Consider the following 23,212-nt stretch of genomic DNA (forward strand, 5'->3'; position numbering starts at 1 on the left):
AATTTCTTCATATACACACAATATTATTCACAACAGCTAACGATATTTTATCACACCGCTTCCCGAAATTTAGATCGGCACGATTTAAAACTAGACGATCCCCCAATTTGTAGGAATGTTTATTATAAATTAACAGAAAAGACAGTATGATAAACACAATATTGCAACACTCTCACAAAATTGAATATAATATCGCACTTGGCGAATTCGCTTAACACTATTTCTACGTCACAGTAACACGATGAACTTCTCTCGATCACGATTAATTCAACTCTGGCTGCATTACCAGGCACACTTTTCCTTGAACAAACCTTGGTAACGCTCACAACACTCCTTGACAACATTAACATATCTTAACAACGTTTATAAACAATCAGCCATGTCTTTCGTCAACGTCACACCATCCCACATACATGTTTGTACTCATATTGTTCTTAGAGTAAGGACAAGTATTGATGTTTTATTTAGAGTTACGTTTAGTTTAATAAGCGATACTCAATACGAAAGACTGATTACAATATCGTCGTACGTCTTATTATCATACTCGGCTCTCAACTTCCAGATTCATATGCTCCGGCCCCTCCACTTACACTCTCTGACTTCGCGACTCACACTGCGCGACTGCTCAACTGACATACTGCCGCTCCTCAACTAACTTTCTGGCCGTTCTAGCATCCCTTTGTCTTTTCCTAGGCCCACCACGCACGTGTTCCGCAGACGTTCGTTGCCAGGGTCACGTAGGCCTTTTCTACAAAAGTATACAGTTGAAAATACCGACGACACATTGACGGACCCGACGGCGCCTCGGCTCTCGCGACACTCTTCATGTTTAATTCGATGTTTCTTAGGCCCTTTTCCCCGATATATTATTAGTATTATATATTATTAGTTGTTACATGATATCACGGTGGAAATCTTACTCTGATCTCTATTTTAGAATCGTTGTGTAAACAATCGTGGCAAACAATAATTTTTCTATTTTTCTTCTTTAATATCGAAGTTTTAAAGCTTAATTACCACGTTTAAATTACGTTTGTCTGACTTTATCGAGTTCCGAAACAAGGAAGATATATTTTGAAGTGGAATGTCATTCACGATACGCGTGAATGCGATTTTCGTTGATCATAGCCTCTTAGGTGAAACCGGCGAATAATTTTCATTAAAATTCTATACAATAAAATACGAGACAGCATACGATTAATCCGCAGAAAATATAAAATAGCAGCTCCGGTATAATCAGAAAAATTCGAGTATGCTGCGCGAATTTTCAAACTCTGTTTCCTCGACAACAATAGGACAAATTCCACTCTGGATTTTCCATTTATCTTCTCCGTCCTTTCCACTTGTATCGCCAGTTCAGCGACACTCTGTATATTTCGAGCGACATTCCTTTACCGTTAGGAATTGCAGCTATTTGTTGTATCGTTACGTTTTTGTTTGATTCGTTTTGGTTGTGTTGCCGTTAATTTTTGAATTTAGATTAAATTGTGGCGTTGTCTGATGTTTAATGCAATTAAACACCACGTTTCGGCTAACCTGCTACGCGCAGGAGTACTGGCACGGTAGCGGATTAAAGTTGGTGAAAATAAATGTTCGCTTAATCCTATTATGTTTTTAGACAGATATTCTTCATAACAAATGTTTATTCAAATTCTAATTGGATATTCACAGAATTGTCGTTGAGATTACGAATACTCGAAGTTACAATCGTTCGCAATACGCTTTGACTCTTAATAATTACAAGATTTTAATTTGATTGATTTTCAAAAATTCACAAATTGACAAATACAAACACGTCCATTAACAAGACTAACAACAACTGGGAACTAATGAAACAAAGAACTAAAAGCTAAAGAACTAAAGGACTAAAGAACTTAAGGACTGAGAGCAAAAAACTAAGAGCTAAAGGAACTAGGAGCTGAAAAACTACGGAACTAAAGAATTGAAAGGCAAAGAAATTGGCAATTAATCGCAATGAACAAAGAAATTACTTGCCAAGAATTGGGGAACTGACCGCCAAGAACCAAGGAATTAATCACAAAGACCTGAAGAACTAATCACACAGTACTGAGGAATTAACTACTCCGAACTAAGGAATTATTTCTCTCTCTTCTATGTCGCTACGCTTATTTGTATTTAGGTCTATCGTGGAGGGTTCGCCATGTGACGGGTTAATCCGTGGGGGTTGTGAGGCTCGAATTTGGTTTCTATACAAATTATTAAGGTCTATTTTAATTTCAAATTGGAACGATCACTCGCGCAATTGGTAGTTTTAGTCTACGTTACGGCGCGTGCGCAGCACGGGATGTGGCAGTATAACTGTATCTTTCCAACTGTTCTCAACTACTTTCTCCTTGGCACCATTACTCGACCGCTAGATCACCAGGCCCGATTAGGTAATCGGATTGCTGCCGGTAGACTGCTAGAATCTATGTTACGCGACTGTAGTCGCTTTTCTTTCTTTGTTAAATCTGTGCAGTTTTCTTTTTATGAATCAGCTTCGTCTAATTTCTTCGAAAGATTCGAATAAGAAATCTCAACATTTTCCAGTAATTTCTACTTTCTTTAAGAAAATCAAACTCGATGATACGAATAACGCGAGATTTGACTGTACTTAAAACTTTATTTAAAATAATAAATTAAAGTACAGCCTATAATCGCTGAGTCGTTGATACAAAGTATAAATCGCAAAATAAAATTGCGGATGAAAACTCGATAAATGATTGTCACGTAACTCGGTAGATCGCTCGTTGATAGTCGTAGATACTCGAACATACTGTACTCTTTCGGTTGCGTCGGTTTATTTATACTGGTCGGGGTGTAGTCAGATGATTCAAATTCGTCTCTGTTCGCCGTAGCGGCGACATTGTTTTGCCCGGTGTATATTTGTTCTTACATTACTTGTATCCTTACGATCATGATACTCCGAGGCAAAACAACAGCACGATTTGAATTGTCCTCTGACTCATGTGCCGCTATTTCAAACCCCCTCCAAAAGCAGTGATAACGTTTTTAATGTGATATGTTCATCACGTGTTTACATCGACCGTCGCTGTTTTTAATATTTTCGTAGTATACCCCGCGTCCGATAATTAACGATGCATAACCGAAACTTACCTGTAGTCAATCGGGAAGACGGACTCTTCGAGGAGACCGCGTAACGAACCTGTTGCTAATGTTTTCGTTCGTGTGTTCTACCGGAATAAGCGCGTTAAGGATTTCGGTCGATTCCTCTTCGAGGACCTCCGGTACTACAAAGGCTGGCTTTAGCCTGTCTACGGAAAATCGTTACGTCGCGATTGTTGACTTCGATTGTGTACTTCTTTTCGCCTCTTTGCGTTACTTCAAACGGCCCGTTCTTAAGGCGGCCGTAAAGGGATTGTAATCGGGACAAGTCTTCAAAATACGTACGGCGAAGGATCCAAATCGCGGAAAACGAATATCTTTCTTCCGCCAGGTCGTGTAATGTGCTGTGGTCTGACCTTCCCCATCCGTTTTTTAAGCAGGTTCGCGAATTCCGGATTGGCTCGCTGATTGGTTTGCAAAAAGACCTCCGGCGGAAATCGCAAGCCGGTGCCGTGGATGATATCAGCTGCCGTTGCGTCTAGGTCCTCCTTTATCGCGGTTCGAATATGCCTAATAGTACGATCGGCACAATTTCGACCGATTTGCACGTGATGTGCCACTTGATCACCGCTTTATGTTGTCTATGTAAGCGCTCTACCATCAAACAAGAGGCAGGATGATAGGACGATGTGCGTAAGTGCGTGATGCCGAGCACACGGCATAACTCTTCATCAAACACGATTCGAATTGTCGTCCTTGATCAGTCGTTATTTTCAAGGGGCCGCCGTAACGAGAAATCCAAGTCGAAAGGAGGGCCGAGGCCACGGTTGGGGCTTCCATATCGGCAATGGGAACGGCTTCAGGACAACGCGAAGAACGAACGCTGCACGTTAGACAATATCGGTGCCTTGCGAGTATTGCATCACGATAATGTCTATGTGTATATGTTCGACCCGGCGTGCTATCGATTTGAACGTTCCACCTGGTGAGGATACTTGCCTGGTGACTTTATTGCGCGAAGGCAATTTATACCATACATGAACGCACAGGACAGATACAGCAATGTTCTTAGACACATGGTATTCAAGTTTCCACTTGAAGGCATTCTGCCCGGACAGTACAATCGCGAATGAGCACGAATTTATGAGATATATATATGTCGGGTTGACGTTGAGGAAGGGTTGTTGGTGTTTGATGAGTCTTCATTCAAAGTAGCCATCGTTGCGGTCTAACAAAGGTAAGATTTATTGACACAAGTATGGATAACACAGATTCGACAATTTACCACGGCGGTTAGGCGCTCGCGACACTAGTGACAATGGTCTCAGGTTCGATAACGAATCCGCGGCCAACGGGATGATAGATGGAAGTTTTCGCAGAATCTAAGTCTGACTCTTTGTTGGTAAAACGTGAAAATAATTTCTGAGTGTAAAGACGTTACTCTTTAGTCGACGGGATCGCGAGAGAGAATGAATCTCCCGTCCCGATGATGCCACAGAGGAAAACTATAATGGGGTGTGTCTAAGGACACGAGATCGTCGGATTCGTCAAGAAAAGCTTTCGTTTAGAAAGTAAGGGAAATTGGCGTTGCTGCTAATTGGTCAATCTCCATATCGGTGGTCAGAAAAAGATGCTAGCCGCCCTCAAGGGTAGGCTGCTAGTGGGAGACGCCGCTCGTTGATAATAGATCTCCTCTATTTTCCCGTAGTTGGGACAAAGACTGTTTGTCTATTTGAAGGACTTCAGCTAGCTGAATCTTAAGATTTATAACGGGCCCTCGGGCTAGCTGAACATGTATTGCGGAGACGCATCGACATCTGGTAATCATCTTACTCGAAGAATAGGGCCTGCGCGTGGTGAGCTACGGGACGGAGACCGTTGGAATGTTCACTGTCGGGTGGTACAACTATTTCCTTTTTAAGGGGAGCTATAGAATTACTCCATGCCTTTGTTAGACAAAGCTTTTATCCCTCGACCGCGGCTACGTTGGGCGACAGACTGTCACCTCGAGCCAAAGTTCACTATCACTAATCTCGAACTATTACAATTGGATTGAATAACTACAATTGTTTAGTCACCGCTATAGTAGACTTTAGATTACAATGTTGCGGGGCTATCCAAAGCCTCCGGTGTCCTTTCATCTCCGACATATATATACATGTATGAAAATACATGCACACGCGATCGATTCTGACTGACCGGCACTCTCACCCGGAAGCGGAACACGCAGTCCACCGTGACGAGCAGCACATATATATACCTCAATTCTCAGTCAGGCCGTCAGTCGTGCTCGCGCAACAGTAGAGGCAACATGGAGTTGTTTAGATCTCTATTACGCGACGTTGGTCTGTTCGTGCCAAGCAAGGTAGATATCATTTCCGAACTACCACTGGAGATTTCGCACTTGATACTTCGAAAATTGGATCCCCCAACTCTGCAGAGAGCCGCGCTTGTCTCGCGCAAATGGTTAAACATATGTAGATCGGACAAGTGTCTACGGCGGAGAGCAAGACGTCACATGCGATATACGAAAAAGCGAGTCAGGAAAGAGTTTCTCGGACCAGCAGCCGCGAATGCTACCAATCAAGAATCAAGATGTAGATTACGTGGTGGACGAAACCTAAGATGCGAAGTAAGCTTATCCGCTGCTCGTACGGTGGTCGTCGTTGGAAGGTTCCCTGGTCCACCGAAAATGTCGAAGCGAAATCGTCCCATCGATGTTGGATCACAAAAATGTATCAGATTCTAATTGATAGTACGTACCTTAATTTGACTGCTCGCTTTCGGGAGAACTTGAAACGGTCTTGTCCGGCGAAAATGATTCAGAACTGTAGCGTAAACCTTGAAATAAAATGGTTCCATTGAGACGGCAATTTGTTTCAGTCGCGACAATATTCTGACGAAATATCGACAATGTAACTTACATTGACGCTGAGTCGCGCAATGCGTTACATTCCTTCCGTTAAAGTGAAATATACTATCTGTATCGTAAGAGGCCCATTATTGAATATTAAAGTCAACGTATCACCGCTGTTATTGGACATTTGACGCTAACTAGATATGAGATGTACTCCTCATTTGCTGCCAGATACAACGCAATCCAGCCGATTCGCGCTATGTCAACTCTGGGCCCTGTCAAATACAGCCTTATTGCAGATTTGCAGATTCAGTCTTAAATATTCAATAGAGCTTATCTGAGTTTCTATTCCGGATATCGCCACAATTCGGCGCGCCTTATACTATACCTTTTGTTACGACCGTTCGCGGAGAGACGTGATCGCGAGATAGCACGTCAACGAGAGTTGTAAATTCTCGCTACGACCATGTTAATCGACGCCGCGAAATAGTCGTTCCCCTGTTTCGTTTAGGATAACAGAGGTGGTTTAATGAATATAGCACTGTGTTAACACTAATAAATTAACGTTTATTTCAACAACTTATTAACTAGAAAGATATAAATGGAACAACAAAAGAAATGTAACTACGTAATGCGCGATATAAGATATGTATTGACTGTTTAGCTTCTCGAAACGTTCTGCCCGCCCTTCGATTTGTTGGTTTTTTCTGGAAGGCGACCCCCACTACGTTCGGATCACGCCACATTCGTTTACGCCAGATAAAATAACGGCCACGAATCGACGCGTCTGGAGGTCGCTCCGCTTAATGAACCATGCGCTTGCCACTACAATGTTTATTTGCCGGGCAGCCGCGACGATCCGTCCGCGACATTATAGTGCCGCGACCGACAGTTAAGAATATGATCTATGGCAAGCCGCATGGCGTAACATTCTCCCCCCGTTGAGAGGGTACCGATCAAATTAGCGAGATGTGGTTGAAGTTCCTATCTTAGTTCGTCTCGGTGGCTAGTTGTTCGGGTTTCTCGAGATCGGGTTGAATTGGCAGTGGGACAAGCCTTTTGACGGCCCGATCCAAAACGCTCTTTGCCGTCTGAACTGTAGCTGTCCGGATGACACCATCGGCGCCTGGATGAACCTTGATGACTCGGCCCAGAGGCCAATGCATGGAGGGATCGTTGTCCTCTCTGAGGATGACGATTGTGCCTTTTTGGATGCCGTGTCCACCCTTGCTCCACTTATTGCGGTTGGGTAACTCGTTCAAATACTCCTTATGCCAGCGGTTCCAAAAATGTTGTTTAAGCTGTTGGATATGCTGCCATCTGGAGAGTCGGTTCGATGGAATGTCTCTGAAATCTCGATCACGTAAGCACATTAGTGTATCGCCAATGAGAAAATGTCCGGGAGTGAGGACTAGGAGATCATTTGGATCGATGGAGATAGGAGTTAGCGGGCGGAAATTGAGGACTGCTTCTATTTCTATGATAAGAGTATTCAATTGTTCAGAGGTGAGTAACTCGTTGCCGGCTACACGCCTGAGGTGGCGTTTGAATGACTTCACCGCTGCTTCCCATAGCCCACCGAAATGCGGTGAATGAGGGGGAATGAAGCGCCATTCGATTTGTTTGTCGGCTAAAAATGCGGTTACTTTTTCCTTGAGATCGTCCGATTGTAATAAATCGTGAAGCTCTCGTAATTCGTTGCTTGCTCCTCTGAAGTTGGTGCCGTTATCAGAATGGATGGTGGAGCAATATCCTCGTCGAGCGATAAATCTGCGAAGAGCGGCGATGAAGGCTTCGCTAGTGAGATCGTCAACGAGCTCGATGTGTACCGCTTTAATTGCTAGGCATACGAAAATGGCTACGTATACCTTTATCTGACGACGGTTACGATCTCGTTTTTCCTTGATGTGGAACGGCCCGCAGTAATCAATGCCGACGTTTGTGAATGGGCGAGATTCCGTTACTCGCGCCTCCGGCAGATTACCCATCACGTATTCTACCGACGGTGGTTGAGCGCGGCAGCAGCGGACGCAGCCTTTGATCGCCCGCCATACTTGACTTCGACCGTCGACGGGCCAGTATCTTTGTCTTACTGCGTATAACGTAGCCTGCGTTCCGGAATGCATGTGGATCTTGTGCTCGTGTTCTATGATGCGTGTTGTAACGGATGACTTGGGTAATACTATGGGATGTTTCTGGGCGAAGGTCATCGACGAATGACTGAGTCGACCCCCGACTCGCAATATTCCTTCCTTGTCTATGAACGGATTGAGTCGCGTGAGCTTACCCTTTATCGCCGCGTTCCGATCTTTTTGGAGTGTACGAATTTCCTCGGAGAAATGGATGTTTTGCAACAATTTTATCAGCTTATTGTGCGTTATGCGTAATTCGGTAACGGTTAGGGGTGCCGCTCGGTTCCTTTTCTGTCTCCAACGGAGGCAACGAGCTATGATTCGTATCAACTTGGGCCAGGATGAATACCTTTGCAACAAACTGTAATCGGCGGGGTTTGCGGACAGACAAATCGCCCCTTTCTGCTCCGGTACTTCAATTTGCGGTGTTAGCGCCCATGTCGGCCAATAGCCTTCCGACTGGTAGAGCCATGCAGGACCGTGCTGCCAGATGGTTGGGCGCAGAAACTCTTCGGGTGTTTGGCCGCGTGATATTAAGTCCGCGGGATTGTCGTCGGTAGGAACGTGGCGCCAATCGCGGATGCTGGTTTTTGTTTGAATTTCGGAGACTCTGTTAGCGACGAATGTTTTAAGGGTGTGAGGTAATGTATTGAGCCAATGGAGGACGATAGTGGAATCGGTCCAATAGATAGTTCGAGTAATTTTGTGTGATAGGGCTTGTTGTACTGTCGACATCAGGGACGTAAGAAGGAGTGCTACGCTCAGCTCGAGCCGAGGAATGGTCTGGCACTTGAGTGGGGCGACTTTCGATTTTGCGGTTAAAAGTTGGGTCCAAACACGGCCGTTGATGTTAAGGGTTCGGAGATAAACACAGGCTCCGTAAGCCTTTTCGCTGGCATCGCAGAAACCATGCAGTTCAATTTCCATTGCGGACTCGATTATTGCTTTGCGTGGGAACCTGACGTTGTTTAATAAGGGTAATTGGGCATAGTACCTTTCCCACTCTGTATGTAACTCGATCGGAAGTGATTCATCCCAATCGATTTTCGACGACCATATTCGTTGAAGTAGCATCTTGGCCCGAACAATCACCGGTGCGAGCAGACCGAGCGGATCGTAAATTTTTGCAATCTCCGAGCTGATGATTCGTTTCGTGACTCGGGAGGGCGTGGGTTTGACTTCGACCGAGTAAAGAATAGAGTCGTCGGATGAATTCCAAAACACCCCCAGCGTCTTCAAGGTTTGCGAGTCGCCCAAAAAATGTTGGTGATTTGTTTCTTCAAAGGAAAGTCCGTGTAATAAGTCATTATCGTTTGACGCCCATTTTCGTATGTTTAAGCCGGCCAGTTGAAGTAAATTGGTGAGTTCTGTTCTGAGCGTGAGGGCTTCGTCCTTCGTTTCAGCTCCGGTGAGAGCGTCGTCGACGTAGAAATCCCGCTGCAGTACCTGTGCTGCACGTGGAAATCGATGTCCTTCGTCCTCTGCCAGTTGCTTGAGACACCGAATAGCTAGATACGGGGCTGCGGATAAACCGAACGTTACAGTGTTAAGCTCATATGTTTCTGTTTCTCCACTCGCGCTGCGCCATAATATCCTTTGATATTTCCGATCCTCTGGTCGTACGAGGAATTGCCGATACATTTTTTCGATGTCGCCAGTGAGTACGTATTGATGAGCGCGGAATCTAATTAATATACAAAATAAATCTTCCTGTAACTTGGGTCCTGTGTGAAGTGTATCGTTTAAGGAGGTTCCGGTAGTGCTTGGTGCCGATCCGTCGAAAACTACACGGAGTTTGGTGGTTTGACTCGATGCTTTGGTCACGCCATGATGGGGTAAATAGTATCCGTTGTCGTCGGAGTGGTTGTCATTGACCTTCGTCATGTGTCCCAACGCCAGGTATTCCTGTATTACCGTTCGATATTCTGATTCGAAGCGTTTGTCGTGCTGGAATCGGCGATTGAGTGAGGCGAGTCGTTTACTCGCCAGCGTTTTAGAGGATCCGAGTGACTGAAGCTGATCGTTGAAAGGTAGAGCGATGATGTATCGTCCTTCGCTGGTGCGTCGGGTGTGGGTTTGGAAGTGTTCTTCGCATCGTCGATCTGCCTCTGAGATATGTTTAATTGAGGGTCCTTCATCGATTTCCCAAAACCGCGCGAGATCTGCTTGTAAAGTCGTCGTGGATGTGTGAAATATGTTTGTCGCGGTTTGGGAAGTTGGACTCCCCCCGATTACCCATCCGAATCGCGTCTTTTGCAGACGCAGTCCAGGCTCGTCTGGCTGCGTGAGGTTGACTTGTCCCACACACATCGACGCGAGTGTTGAACCTGAGCTTAGTAGTACATCTATCGGAGCTGGTAAATGAAATCGTGGATCGGCCAATTTGAGATTTTTTGGTATCTCAAGTGTCGAACGATCGATGGGTTCGCTGGGAATTAAGGTTGATATGGTTGGAATGATAAGGAACGTTAATGTCCGCGTGTATGTACCGTCAGTGGAAGTGATCGTGGCCGTGATGTGTCGCTTAGAAGTCGTTGTCAAGGTATCTAGAGCTCCGATCGGGACCGAACATTTGTTTTGCCTTATCTTTAGCGATTTTGCTAATTCCTCGGTAATGAAATTCATACTGGATCCGGTGTCGAGCAACGATTGGTTGCTGTTTATCATTCAAAATGTTAATCTGCGCTGTGATGACTAGATCATTGAACAGTAATTCGGATGCTATTGGTCTGATATGTTCGGTCATCAACGGAGTCGTCGATCGTCGGCGTCATTGGTTGTGTGTTCGTTTGTCAATGGGCGGTGGACTTGGAGACGCGGCTGTTCGTGGTGTTTCCGATCTGTGGTCTGTTGGGTGCCTTTTGCGACGAGTGGGTGATACGTAGGGTGGCAAAGAAGGTGTTGTGGATCGGCTATTTGATGGGGAAGATTTCGGGCTGGACGTGCTGGAACGAGACCCTGAATGGCGTTTTGTCCTATGCAGCATTGTATGATGTCGTTCTCCGCATACGCGACATGATCCTGCGAAACAATGCTGCGTTGTGTGCCCTTTCCCGAGGCAGTTGACGCATAGTGATGCTCTTTTGACCTCCCGAATGCGTTCGCGAAGGGATTTGGTTTTGAAGGTGTCACATTTCCAAATGGGGTGTGGTCCTTGACAGGTGGGGCATGTTGGAGTAACCTGTGTCGCCGTAAGTGCATGCCCTCGTGATGCGCGGTGAAGGACCGGAGTAGTTTGTTCCGGTGATTCTCTTGTTTGTCTGACCGTGGTGATCGGTCTGGAGCTTCGTGCTAATCTCTCTAGGAAGTTTAGTAAATGAATGTACGGAGGCACCTCGTTATTGGGCAGCGTCATTTCCCATTGCTTTTGGATACTTAGTGGTATTTTCGAGAGGATGAGGCTGTTGAGCATAGCACTGGTATCGAGGTAGGATTCTCCTAATTTGTTCAATGCATATATGTGTTGTTTAAATTGTGGACTAAGCGCCTTAATTGCGTTGGAGATTCCTTGGTTATCCTTGGATAATCAATTATTGCCATGCAGTGACTGAAAGCTGTGTATCGTGGACATTCGAAACTCTCCTTGAGAACGGCTATAGCCTGACTGTAGTTTACATTGCTAAGGGGTAACGCGTTTAAACAATCGGCTGCTTCTCCTTGCAGGGCGGACTGCAGGTAATGGAATTTCTGTATGTCAGTGAGACTAGGATTTTTATCGATTGTGGAGGAAAAGGTGTCATAAAACGTGTTTCATTTTTCTAAGCTTCCGTCAAAAGTAGGGAGCCGAAGATCTGGTAATTTAATGGATATCGGATTTAAACTTGCGGATGATGCACGGGTTGGAGGGTTTATGGATGTCGACGGCGAAGCTGTTTGCGCGTTCCTCAGAAGATTTTGTAGCCTTGTATCTACCGCGACGTACTGATCCCTTATTTCGAAGCCGCGCGCTTGTTCCTCCTCGTCCAATACTTCTAATTCGAGTTGGATCGCTTCGAATTGACTCGCAACTTCGGTCAGTTGTTTCTCGTAGTTCGTTAATAAGGAGTTTTGCTGACTCCCGGATTGCTCGTACTCGTCCAGTCGGTTCGATAATTATGTGAATCGGCCGCTACAATAGCCTCGTCTCCGACGCAGGGAGATGAGTTGGTCTTCGCTCGTCATCGTTGCCGAGGATAGGAGATGGTCGCAATAAGGAACGAGCTTACCTTACTGTCGTGCGGCGTGAGGTCGCGTGTATGTTTGGTGAGGAACGCCTTGTTCCTTCCCGACGGCCACTCGTTCGGTTGTATTGTTAAGTTGTGAAATTCGTTGCGTTGATGACTGTCCAGCTGCGGCGGAAGGCTGCGTGGTTGCGTTCCCTTGCCAATGGGATGTGCTTCTTCGAAGGTGACGCGCCTGACGTCACTGGTTTCGCTGTAGTGGTTGCTCCCGCTCCCGCTGCTGGTTTTGATAAAGTCACGTGGCACGGTGTGGTCCCTGGTAAGTGCACTCTTCACTGGCACGTGATCCGGCTCGAAGGACCAAAATGTTACGACCGTTCGCGGAGAGACGTGATCGCGAGATAGCACGTCAACGAGAGTTGTAAATTCTCGCTACGATCATGTTAATCGACGCCGCGAAATAGTCGTCCCCTGTTTCGTTTAGGATAACAGAGGTGGTTTAATGAATATAGCACTGTGTTAACACTAATAAATTAACGTTTATTTCAACAACTTATTAACTAGAAAGATATAAGTGGAACAACAAAAGAAATGTAACTACGTAATGCGCGATATAAGATATGTATTGACTGTTTAGCTTCTCGAAACGTTCTGCCCGCCCTTCGATTTGTTGGTTTTTTCTGGAAGGCGACCCCCACTACGTTCGGATCACGCCACATTCGTTTACGCCAGATAAAATAACGGCCACGAATCGACGCGTCTGGAGGTCGCTCCGCTTAATAAACCATGCGCTTGCCACTACAATGTTTATTTGCCGGGCAGCCGCGACGATCCGTCCGCGACATTATAGTGCCGCGACCGACAGTTAAGAATATGATATATGGCAAGCCGCATGGCGTAACACCTTTACTGCAATGTTATTGCAGTACTGCATATTCAGGATTCAATATTCCATTGAACGTTTGTACACTGCTATTGGTGATATCTTGACAGTTCGGGGCGCGACATACTCCACATTTGTTGCCAAATAGCGCACGTCAACCGGTTTGCGCAATGTAAACTCTGTCCTGTCAAATACAGCGTTATTGCAGTTTTGCAGATTCTGTCTTAAATATTCAATTGAACGTATCTCCGTTTCCATTTCTGATATTTCGACAATTCGATGCACGTTGTATTCTACATTTCCTGCCAAATACAGTGCTCATCTCCCGGTTCGCGCTATCTCAACTCTTGTCTCTGTCAAATCCAGCGTAAATACAGCTTTGCAGATTCTGTCTTAAATATTCAAATCATCACATCTCCGCTTTTATTTCAGATATGTCGACACTTCGATGTGTGTTGTACTGCACATTTACTGCCAATTACTGCGCTCGTTGGCCAGTTTACGCTATATCAACTCTGGTCAGGTTCAAATCCAATGTATATGCAGGATTCATATTTAGGCTAAAACTTTCAATTCAACGTAATTAGAGGTACGTTGGCAATTCGAAGCGCATTATACTCCTCATGCCCGTCAACGCCTTCAACTATTTTGTTTGTCCGCTTTTTTTACTTTTGAAAGGACCCATACATACGTTAATAATTTGTTATAGGGGTCTCCAAGACAGATCAATTAATGTATTAAGAAAGGTGTTGTTCCAGTTGGAGGAATGCGGTTGATCTATTTTCGATTGCTGAACAGTTTCTGCGACACACCCGTATAGAAATGGCGTGCATCTTCGCAGTAACAGTAACTTGCCAAGAATTGGGAAACTGATCGGCAAGAACCAAGGAATTAATCACCAAGAACTGAGGAACTAATCACACAGAACTGAGGAATTGACTACTACGAACTAAGGAATTATTTCTCTCTCTTCTATGTCGCTACGCTTATTTGTATTTAGGTCTACCGTGGAGGGGTCGTCATGTGACGGGTTATTCCGTGGGGACTGTGAGGCTCGAATTTGTTTTCTATACAAATTGTTAAGGTTTACTTAAATTTCAAATTGGAAGGCTCACTCGCGCAATTGGTAGGTTCAGTCTACTTTACTGCGCGTGCGCAGCGCGGGACGTGGCAGTTTAACTGTATCTTTCCAACTGTTCTCAACTACTTTCTCCTTGGCACCATTACTCGAATACTAGATCACCAGGCCCGATTAGGTAATCGGATTGCTGCCGGTAGACTGCTAGAATCTATGTTACGCGACTGTAGTCGCTTTTCTTTCTTTGTTAAATCTGTGCAGTTTTCTTTTTATGAATCAGCATCGTCTAATTTCTTCGAAAGATTCGAATAAGAAATCTCAACATTTTCCAGTAATTTCTGCTTTCTTTAAGAAAATCAAACTCGATGATACGAATAACGCGAGATTTGACTGTACTTAAAACTTTATTTAAAATAATAAATTAAAGTACAGCCTATAATCGCTGAGTCGTTGGTACAAAGTATAAATCGCAAAATAAAATTGCGGATGAAAACTCGATAAATGATTGTCACGTAACTCGGTAGATCGCTCGTTGATAGTCGTAGATACTCGAACATACTGTACTCTTTCGGTTGCGTCGGTTTATTTATACTGGTCGGGGTGTAGTCAGATGATTAAAATTCGTCTTTGTTCGCCGTAGCGGCGACATTGTTTTGCCCGGTGTATATTTGTTCTTACATTACTTGTATCCTTACGATCATGATACTCCGAGGCAAAACAACAGCACGATTTGAATTGTCCTCTGAATCATGTGCCGCTATATCACCCCCCCCTCCAAAAGCAGTGATAACGTTTTTAATGTGATATGTTCATCACGTGTTTACATCGACCGTCGCTGTTTTTAATATTTTCGTAGTATACCCCGCGTCCGATAATTAACGATGCATAACCGAAACTTACCTGTAGTCAATCGGGAAGACGGACTCTTCGAGGAGACCGCGTAACGAACCTATTGCTAATGTTTTCGTTCGTGTGTTCTACCGGAATAAGCACGTTAAGGATTTCGGTCGATTCCTCTTCGAGGTCCGCCGGTACTACAAAGGCTGGCTTTAGCCTGTCTACGGAAAATCGTTACGTCGCGATTGTTGACTTCGATTGTGTACTTCTTTTCGCCTCTTTGCGTTACTTCGAACGGCCCGTTCTTAAGGCGGCCGTAAAGGGATTGTAATCGGGACAAGTCTTCAAAATACGTACGGCGAAGGATCCAAATCGCGGAAAACGAATATCTTTCTTCCGCCAGGTCGTGTAATGTGCTGTGGTCTGACCTTCCCCATCAGTTTTTTAAGCAGGTTCGCGAATTCCGGATTGGCTCGCTGATTGGTTTGCAAAAAGACCTCCGGCGGAAATCGCAAGCCGGTGCCGTGGATGATATCAGCTGCCGTTGCGTCTAGGTCCTCCTTTATCGCGGTTCGAATATGCCTAATAGTACGATCGGCACAATTTCGACCGATTTGCATGTGATGTGCCACTTGATCGCCGCTTTATGTTGTCTATGTAAACGCTCTACCATCCCACAAGAGGCGGGATGATAGGACGACGTGCGTAAGTGCGTGATGCCGAGCACACGGCATAGCTCTTCAAACAAACACGATTCGAATTGTCGTCCTTGATCAGTCGTTAATTCCAAGGGGCTGCCGTAACGAGAAATCCAAGTCGAAAGGAGGGACGAGGCCACGGTTGGGGCTTCCATATCGGCAATGGGAACGGCTTCAGGACAACGCGAAAAACGATCGCTGCACGTTAGACAATATCGGTGCCTTGCGAGTATTGCATCACGATAATGTCTAAGTGTATATGTTCGACCCGGCGTGCTATCGATTTGAACGTTCCACCTGGTGAGGATACTTGCCTGGTGACTTTATTGCGCGAAGGCAATGTGTAACATACATGAACGCACAGGACAGATACAGCAATGTTCTTAGACATATGGTATTCAAGTTTCCACTTGAAAGCATTCTGCCCGGACAGTACAATCGCGAATGAGCACGAATTTATGAGATATATATGACGGGTTGACGTTGAGGAAGGGTTGTTGGTGTTTGATGAGTCTTCATTGAAAGTAGCCATCGTTGCGGTGTAACAAAGGTAAGATTTATTGACACAAGTATGGATAACACAGATTCGACAATTTACCACGGCGGTTACGCGCTCGCGACACTAGTGACAATGGTCTCAGGTTCGATAACGAATCCGCGGCCAACGGGATGATAGATGGAAGTTTTCGCAGAATCTAAGTCTGACTCTTTGTTGGTAAAACGTGAAAATATTTTCTGAGTGTAAAGACGTTACTCTTTAGTCGACGGGATCGCGAGAGAGAATGAATCTCCCGTCCCGATGATGCCACAGAGGAAAACTATAATGGGGTGTGTCTAAGGACACGAGATCGTCGGATTCGTCAAGAAAAGCTTTCGTTTAGAAAGTAAGGGAAATTGGCGTTGCTGCTAATTGGTCAATCTCCATATCGGTGGTCAGAAAAAGATGCTAGCCGCCCTCGAGGGTAGGCTGCTAGTGGGAGACGCCGCTCGTTGATAATAGATCTCCTCTATTTTCCCGTAGTTGGGACAAAGACTGTTTGTCTATTTGAAGGACTTCAGCTAGCTGAATCTTAAGATTTATAACGTTCCCTCGGGCTAGCTGAACATGTATTGCGGAGACGCATCGACATCTGGCAATCATCTTACTCGAAGAATAGGGCCTGCGCGTGGTGAGCTACGGGACGGAGGCCGTTGGAATGTTCACTGTCGGGTGGTACAACTATTGCCTTTTTAAGAGGAGCTATAGAATTACTCCATGCCTTTGTTAGACAAAGCTTTTACCCTCGACCGCGGCTACGTTGGGCGACAGACTGTCACCTCGAGCCAAAGTTCACTATCACTAATCTCGAACTATTACAATTGGATTGAATAACTACAATTGTTTAGTTACCGCTATAGTAGACTTTAGATTACAATGTTGCGGGGCTATCCAAAGCCTCCGGTGTCCTTTCATCTCCGACATATATATACATGTATGAAAATACATGCACACGCGATCGATTCTGACTGACCGGCACTCTCACCCGGAAGCGGAACACGCAGTCCACCGTGACGAGCAGCACATATATATACCTCAATTCTCAGTCAGGCCGTCAGTCGTGCTCGCGCAACAGTAGAGGCAACATGGAGTTGTTTAGATCTCTATTACGCGACGTTGGTCTGTTCGTGCCAAGCAAGGTAGATATCATTTCCGAACTACCACTGGAGATTTCGCACTTGATACTTCGAAAATTGGATCCCCCAACTCTGCAGAGAGCCGCGCTTGTCTCGCGCAAATGGTTAAACATATGTAGATCGGACAAGTGTCTACGGCGGAGAGCAAGACGTCACATGCGATATACGAAACAGCGAGTCAGGAAAGAGTTTCTCGGACCAGCAGCCGCGAATGCTACCAATCAAGAATCAAGATGTAGATTACGTAGTGGACGAAACCTAAGATACGAGGTAAGCTTATCCGCTGCTCGTACGGTGGTCGTCGTTGGAAGGTACCCTGGTCCACCGAAAATGTCGAGGCGAAATCGTCCCATCGATGTTGGATCACAAAAATGTATCAGATTCTAATTGATAGTATGTACCTTAAGTTTACTGCTCGCTTTCGGGAGAACTTGAAACGGTCTTGTCCGGCGAAAATGATTCAGAACTGTAGCGTAAACCTTGAAATAAAATGGTTCCATTGAGACGGCAATTTGTTTCAGTCGCGACAATATTCTGACGAAATATCGACAATGTAACTTACATTGACGCTGAGTCGCGCAATGCGTTACATTCCTTCCGTTAAAGTGGAATATACTATCTGTATCGTAAGAGGCCCATTATTGAATATTAAAGACAACGTATCACCGCTGTTATTGGACATTTGACGCTAACTAGATATGAGATGTACTCCTCATTTGCTGCCAGATACAACGCAATCCAGCCGATTCGCGCTATGTCAACTCTGGGCCCTGTCAAATACAGCCTTATTGCAGATTTGCAGATTCAGTCTTAAATATTCAATAGAGCTTATCTGAGTTTCTATTCCGGATATCGCCACAATTCGGCGCGCCTTATACTATACCTTTGTTGCCAAATACAGGGCACCTGCACCTGTTTGCATTATGTCAACTCGGGTCGACGTCAAATCCAATGTTATTGCAGTACTGCATATTCAGAATTCAATATTCCATTGATCGTTTCTACACTGCTATTGGTAATATCTTGACAGTTCGGGGCGCGACATACTCCACATTTGTTGCCAAATAGCGCACGTCAACCGGTTTGCGCAATGTAAACTCTGTCCTGTCAAATACAGCGTTATTGCAGTTTTGCAGATTCTGTCTTAAATATTCAATTGAACGTATCTCCGTTTCCATTTCTGATATTTCGACAATTCGATGCACGTTGTATTCTACATTTCCTGCCAAATACAGTGCTCATCTCCCGGTTCGCGCTATCTCAACTCTTGTCTCTGTCAAATCCAGCGTAAATACAGCTTTGCAGATTCTGTCTTAAATATTCAAATCATCACATCTCCGCTTCTATTTCAGATATGTCGACACTTCGATGTGTGTTGTACTGCACATTTACTGCCAATTACTGCGCTCGTTGGCCAGTTTACGCTATATCAACTCTGGTCAGGTTCAAATCCAATGTATATGCAGGATTCATATTTAGGCTAAAACATTCAATTCAACGCAATTAGAGGTACGTTGTTCCTTTGTTAAATCTGTGCAGTTTTCTTTTTATGAATCAGCTTCGTCTAATTTCTTCGAAAGATTCGAATAAGAAATCTCAACATTTTCCAGTAATTTCTACTTTCTTTAAGAAAATCAAACTCGATGATACGAATAACGCGAGATTTGACTGTACTTAAAACTTTATTTAAAATAATAAATTAAAGTACAGCCTATAATCGCTGAGTCGTTGATACAAAGTATAAATCGCAAAATAAAATTGCGGATGAAAACTCGATAAATGATTGTCACGTAACTCGGTAGATCGCTCGTTGATAGTCGTAGATACTCGAACATACTGTACTCTTTCGGTTGCGTCGGTTTATTTATACTGGTCGGGGTGTAGTCAGATGATTAAAATTCGTCTTTGTTCGCCGTAGCGGCGACATTGTTTTGCCCGGTGTATATTTGTTCTTACATTACTTGTATCCTTACGATCATGATACTCCGAGGCAAAACAACAGCACGATTTGAATTGTCCTCTGAATCATGTGCCGCTATATCACCCCCCCCCCAAAAGCAGTGATAACGTTTTTAATGTGATATGTTCATCACGTGTTTACATCGACCGTCGCTGTTTTTAATATTTTCGTAGTATACCCCGCGTCCGATAATTAACGATGCATAACCGAAACTTACCTGTAGTCAATCGGGAAGACGGACTCTTCGAGGAGACCGCGTAACGAACCTATTGCTAATGTTTTCGTTCGTGTGTTCTACCGGAATAAGCACGTTAAGGATTTCGGTCGATTCCTCTTCGAGGTCCGCCGGTACTACAAAGGCTGGCTTTAGCCTGTCTACGGAAAATCGTTACGTCGCGATTGTTGACTTCGATTGTGTACTTCTTTTCGCCTCTTTGCGTTACTTCGAACGGCCCGTTCTTAAGGCGGCCGTAAAGGGATTGTAATCGGGACAAGTCTTCAAAATACGTACGGCGAAGGATCCAAATCGCGGAAAACGAATATCTTTCTTCCGCCAGGTCGTGTAATGTGCTGTGGTCTGACCTTCCCCATCCGTTTTTTAAGCAGGTTCGCGAATTCCGGATTGGCTCGCTGATTGGTTTGCAAAAAGACCTCCGGCGGCAATCGCATGCCGGTGCCGTGGATGATATCAGCTGCCGTTGCGTCTAGGTCCTCCTTTATCGCGGTTCGAATATGCCTAATAGTACGATCGGCACAATTTCGACCGATTTGCACGTGATGTGCCACTTGATCGCCGCTTTATGTTGTCTATGTAAGCGCTCTACCATCCCACAAGAGGCGGGATGATAGGACGACGTGCGTAAGTGCGTGATGCCGAGCACACGGCATAGCTCTTCAAACAAACACGATTCGAATTGTCGTCCTTGATCAGTCGTTAATTCCAAGGGGCCGCCGTAACGAGAAATCCAAGTCGAAAGGAGGGAGGAGGCCACGGTTGGGGCTTCCATATCGGCAATGGGAACGGCTTCAGGACAACGCGAAAAACGATCGCTGCACGTTAGACAATATCGGTGCCTTGCGAGTATTGCATCACGATAATGTCTAAGTGTATATGTTCGACCCGGCGTGCTATCGATTTGAACGTTCCACCTGGTGAGGATACTTGCCTGGTGACTTTATTGCGCGAAGGCAATGTGTACCATACATGAACGCACAGGACAGATACAGCAATGTTCTTAGACACATGGTATTCAAGTTTCCACTTGAAAGCATTCTGCCCGGACAGTACAATCGCGAATGAGCACGAATTTATGAGATATATATATGTCGGGTTGACGTTGAGGAAGGGTTGTTGGTGTTTGATGAGTCTTCATTGAAAGTAGCCATCGTTGCGATGTAACAAAGGTAAGATTTATTGACACAAGTATGGATAACACAGATTCGACAATTTACCACGGCGGTTAGGCGCTCGCGACACTAGTGGCAATGATCTCAGGTTCGATAACGAATCCGCGGCCAACGGGATGATAGATGGAAGTTTTCGCAGAATCTAAGTCTGACTCTTTGTTGGTAAAACGTGAAAATAATTTCTGAGTGTAAAGACGTTACTCTTTAGTCGATGGGATCGCGAGAGAGAATGAATCTCCCGTCCCGATGATGCCACAGAGGAAAACTATAATGGGGTGTGTCTAAGGACACGAGATCGTCGGATTCGTCAAGAAAAGCTTTCGTTTAGAAAGTAAGGGAAATTGGCGTTGCTGCTAATTGGTCAATCTCCATATCGGTGGTCAGAAAAAGATGCTAGCCGCCCTCGAGGGTAGGCTGCTAGTGGGAGACGCCGCTCGTTGATAATAGATCTCCTCTATTTTCCCGTAGTTGGGACAAAGATTGTTTGTCTATTTGAAGGACTTCAGCTAGCTGAACCTTAAGATTTATAACGGGCCCTCGGGCTAGCTGAACATGTATTGCGGAGACGCATCGACATCTGGCAATCATCTTACTCGAAGAATAGGGCCTGCGCGTGGTGAGCTACGGGACGGAGACCGTTGGAATGTTCACTGTCGGGTGGTACAACTATTTCCTTTTTAGGGGGAGCTATAGAATTACTCCATGCCTTTGTTAGACAAAGCTTTTATCCCTCGACCGCGGCTACGTTGGGCGAGAGACTGTCACCTCGAGCCAAAGTTCACTATCACTAATCTCGAACTATTACAATTGGATTGAATAACTACAATTGTTTAGTCACCGCTATAGTAGACTTTAGATTACAATGTTGCGGGGCTATCCAAAGCCTCCGGTGTCCTTTCATCTCCGACATATATATACATGTATGAAAATACATGCACACGCGATCGATTCTGACTGACCGGCACTCTCACCCGGAAGCGGAACACGCAGTCCACCGTGACGAGCAGCACATATATATACCTCAATTCTCAGTCAGGCCGTCAGTCGTGCTCGCGCAACAGTAGAGGCAACATGGAGTTGTTTAGATCTCTATTACGCGACGTTGGTCTGTTCGTGCCAAGCAAGGTAGATATCATTTCCGAACTACCACTGGAGATTTCGCACTTGATACTTCGAAAATTGGATCCCCCAATTCTGCAGAGAGCCGCGCTTGTCTCGCGCAAATGGTTAAACATATGTAGATCGGACAAGTGTCTACGGCGGAGAGCAAGACGTCACATGCGATATACGAAACAGCGAGTCAGGAAAGAGTTTCTCGGACCAGCAGCCGCGAATGCTACCAATCAAGAATCAAAATGTAGATTACGTAGTGGACGAAACCTAAGATACGAGGTAAGCTTATCCGCTGCTCGTACGGTGGTCGTCGTTGGAAGGTACCCTGGTCCACCGAAAATGTCGAGGCGAAATCGTCCCATCGATGTTGGATCACAAAAATGTATCAGATTCTAATTGATAGTATGTACCTTAATTTGACTGCTCGCTTTCGGGAGAACTTGAAACGGTCTTGTCCGGCGAAAATGATTCAGAACTGTAGCGTAAACCTTGAAATAAAATGGTTCCATTGAGACGGCAATTTGTTTCAGTCGCGACAATATTCTGACGAAATATCGACAATGTAACTCACATTGACGCTGAGTCGCGCAATGCGTTACATTCCTTCCGTTAAAGTGGAATATACTATCTGTATCGTAAGAGGCCCATTATTGAATATTAAAGACAACGTATCACCGCTGTTATTGGACATTTGACGCTAACTAGATATGAGATGTACTCCTCATTTGCTGCCAGATACAAAGCAATCCAGCCGATTCGCGCTATGTCAACTCTGGGCCCTGTCAAATACAGCCTTATTGCAGATTTGCAGATTCAGTCTTAAATATTCAATAGAGCTTATCTGAGTTTCTATTCCGGATATCGCCACAATTCGGCGCGCCTTATACTATACCTTTGTTGCCAAATACAGGGCACCTGCACCTGTTTGCATTATGTCAACTCGGGTCGACGTCAAATCCAATGTTATTGCAGTACTGCATATTCAGAATTCAATATTCCATTGATCGTTTCTACACTGCTATTGGTAATATCTTGACAGTTCGGGGCGCGACATACTCCACATTTGTTGCCAAATAGCGCACGTCAACCGGTTTGCGCAATGTAAACTCTGTCCTGTCAAATACAGCGTTATTGCAGTTTTGCAGATTCTGTCTTAAATATTCAATTGAACGTATCTCCGTTTCCATTTCTGATATTTCGACAATTCGATGCACGTTGTATTCTACATTTCCTGCCAAATACAGTTCTCATCTCCCGGTTCGCGCTATCTCAACTCTTGTCTCTGTCAAATCCAGCGTAAATACAGCTTTGCAGATTCTGTCTTAAATATTCAAATCATTACATCTC

General features: G+C 44.9%; 1 protein-coding gene and 1 pseudogene across 1 annotated transcript; both read right to left on the reverse strand.

The window, feature by feature from the left end:
• Window positions 1–6,082: 6,082 nt before the first annotated feature.
• LOC117215994 lies at window positions 6,083–10,697 on the reverse strand. Its single transcript, XM_033462547.1, has 3 exons — window positions 9,753–10,697; window positions 7,503–9,575; window positions 6,083–6,198 (listed from the first exon to the last, which is right to left on the reverse strand). Exons 1-3 carry the CDS (start codon window positions 10,678–10,680, stop codon window positions 6,083–6,085), a joined length of 3,117 nt encoding a protein of 1,038 aa, XP_033318438.1. The 5' UTR covers window positions 10,681–10,697.
• An 8-nt stretch (window positions 10,698–10,705) lies between these two features.
• On the reverse strand, window positions 10,706–11,468 carry LOC117215995 (annotated as a pseudogene).
• Window positions 11,469–23,212: the final 11,744 nt, after the last annotated feature.

Source organism: Bombus bifarius, unplaced genomic scaffold (assembly GCF_011952205.1).
Source record: "Bombus bifarius isolate JDL3187 unplaced genomic scaffold, Bbif_JDL3187 scf7180000010002_frag, whole genome shotgun sequence".
NCBI classification, from domain to species: domain Eukaryota; kingdom Metazoa; phylum Arthropoda; class Insecta; order Hymenoptera; family Apidae; genus Bombus; species Bombus bifarius.

What these genes read in the sequence shown, in the direction of transcription:
- LOC117215994 (XM_033462547.1), bottom strand. Translation starts at nt 10,680, where the DNA reads ATGAATTTCATTACCGAGGAATTAGCAAAATCGCTAAAGATAAGGCAA. An exon ending in GTTACAGGAAGATTTATTTT is followed by an intron (nt 9,576 to 9,752) that starts GTATATTAATTA and finishes GTTTATCCGCAG; the next exon opens with CCCCGTATCTAGCTATTCGG. An exon ending in CCCTCATTCACCGCATTTCG is followed by an intron (nt 6,199 to 7,502) that starts GTGGGCTATGGG and finishes TGTATTTGACAG; the next exon opens with GGCCCAGAGTTGACATAGCG.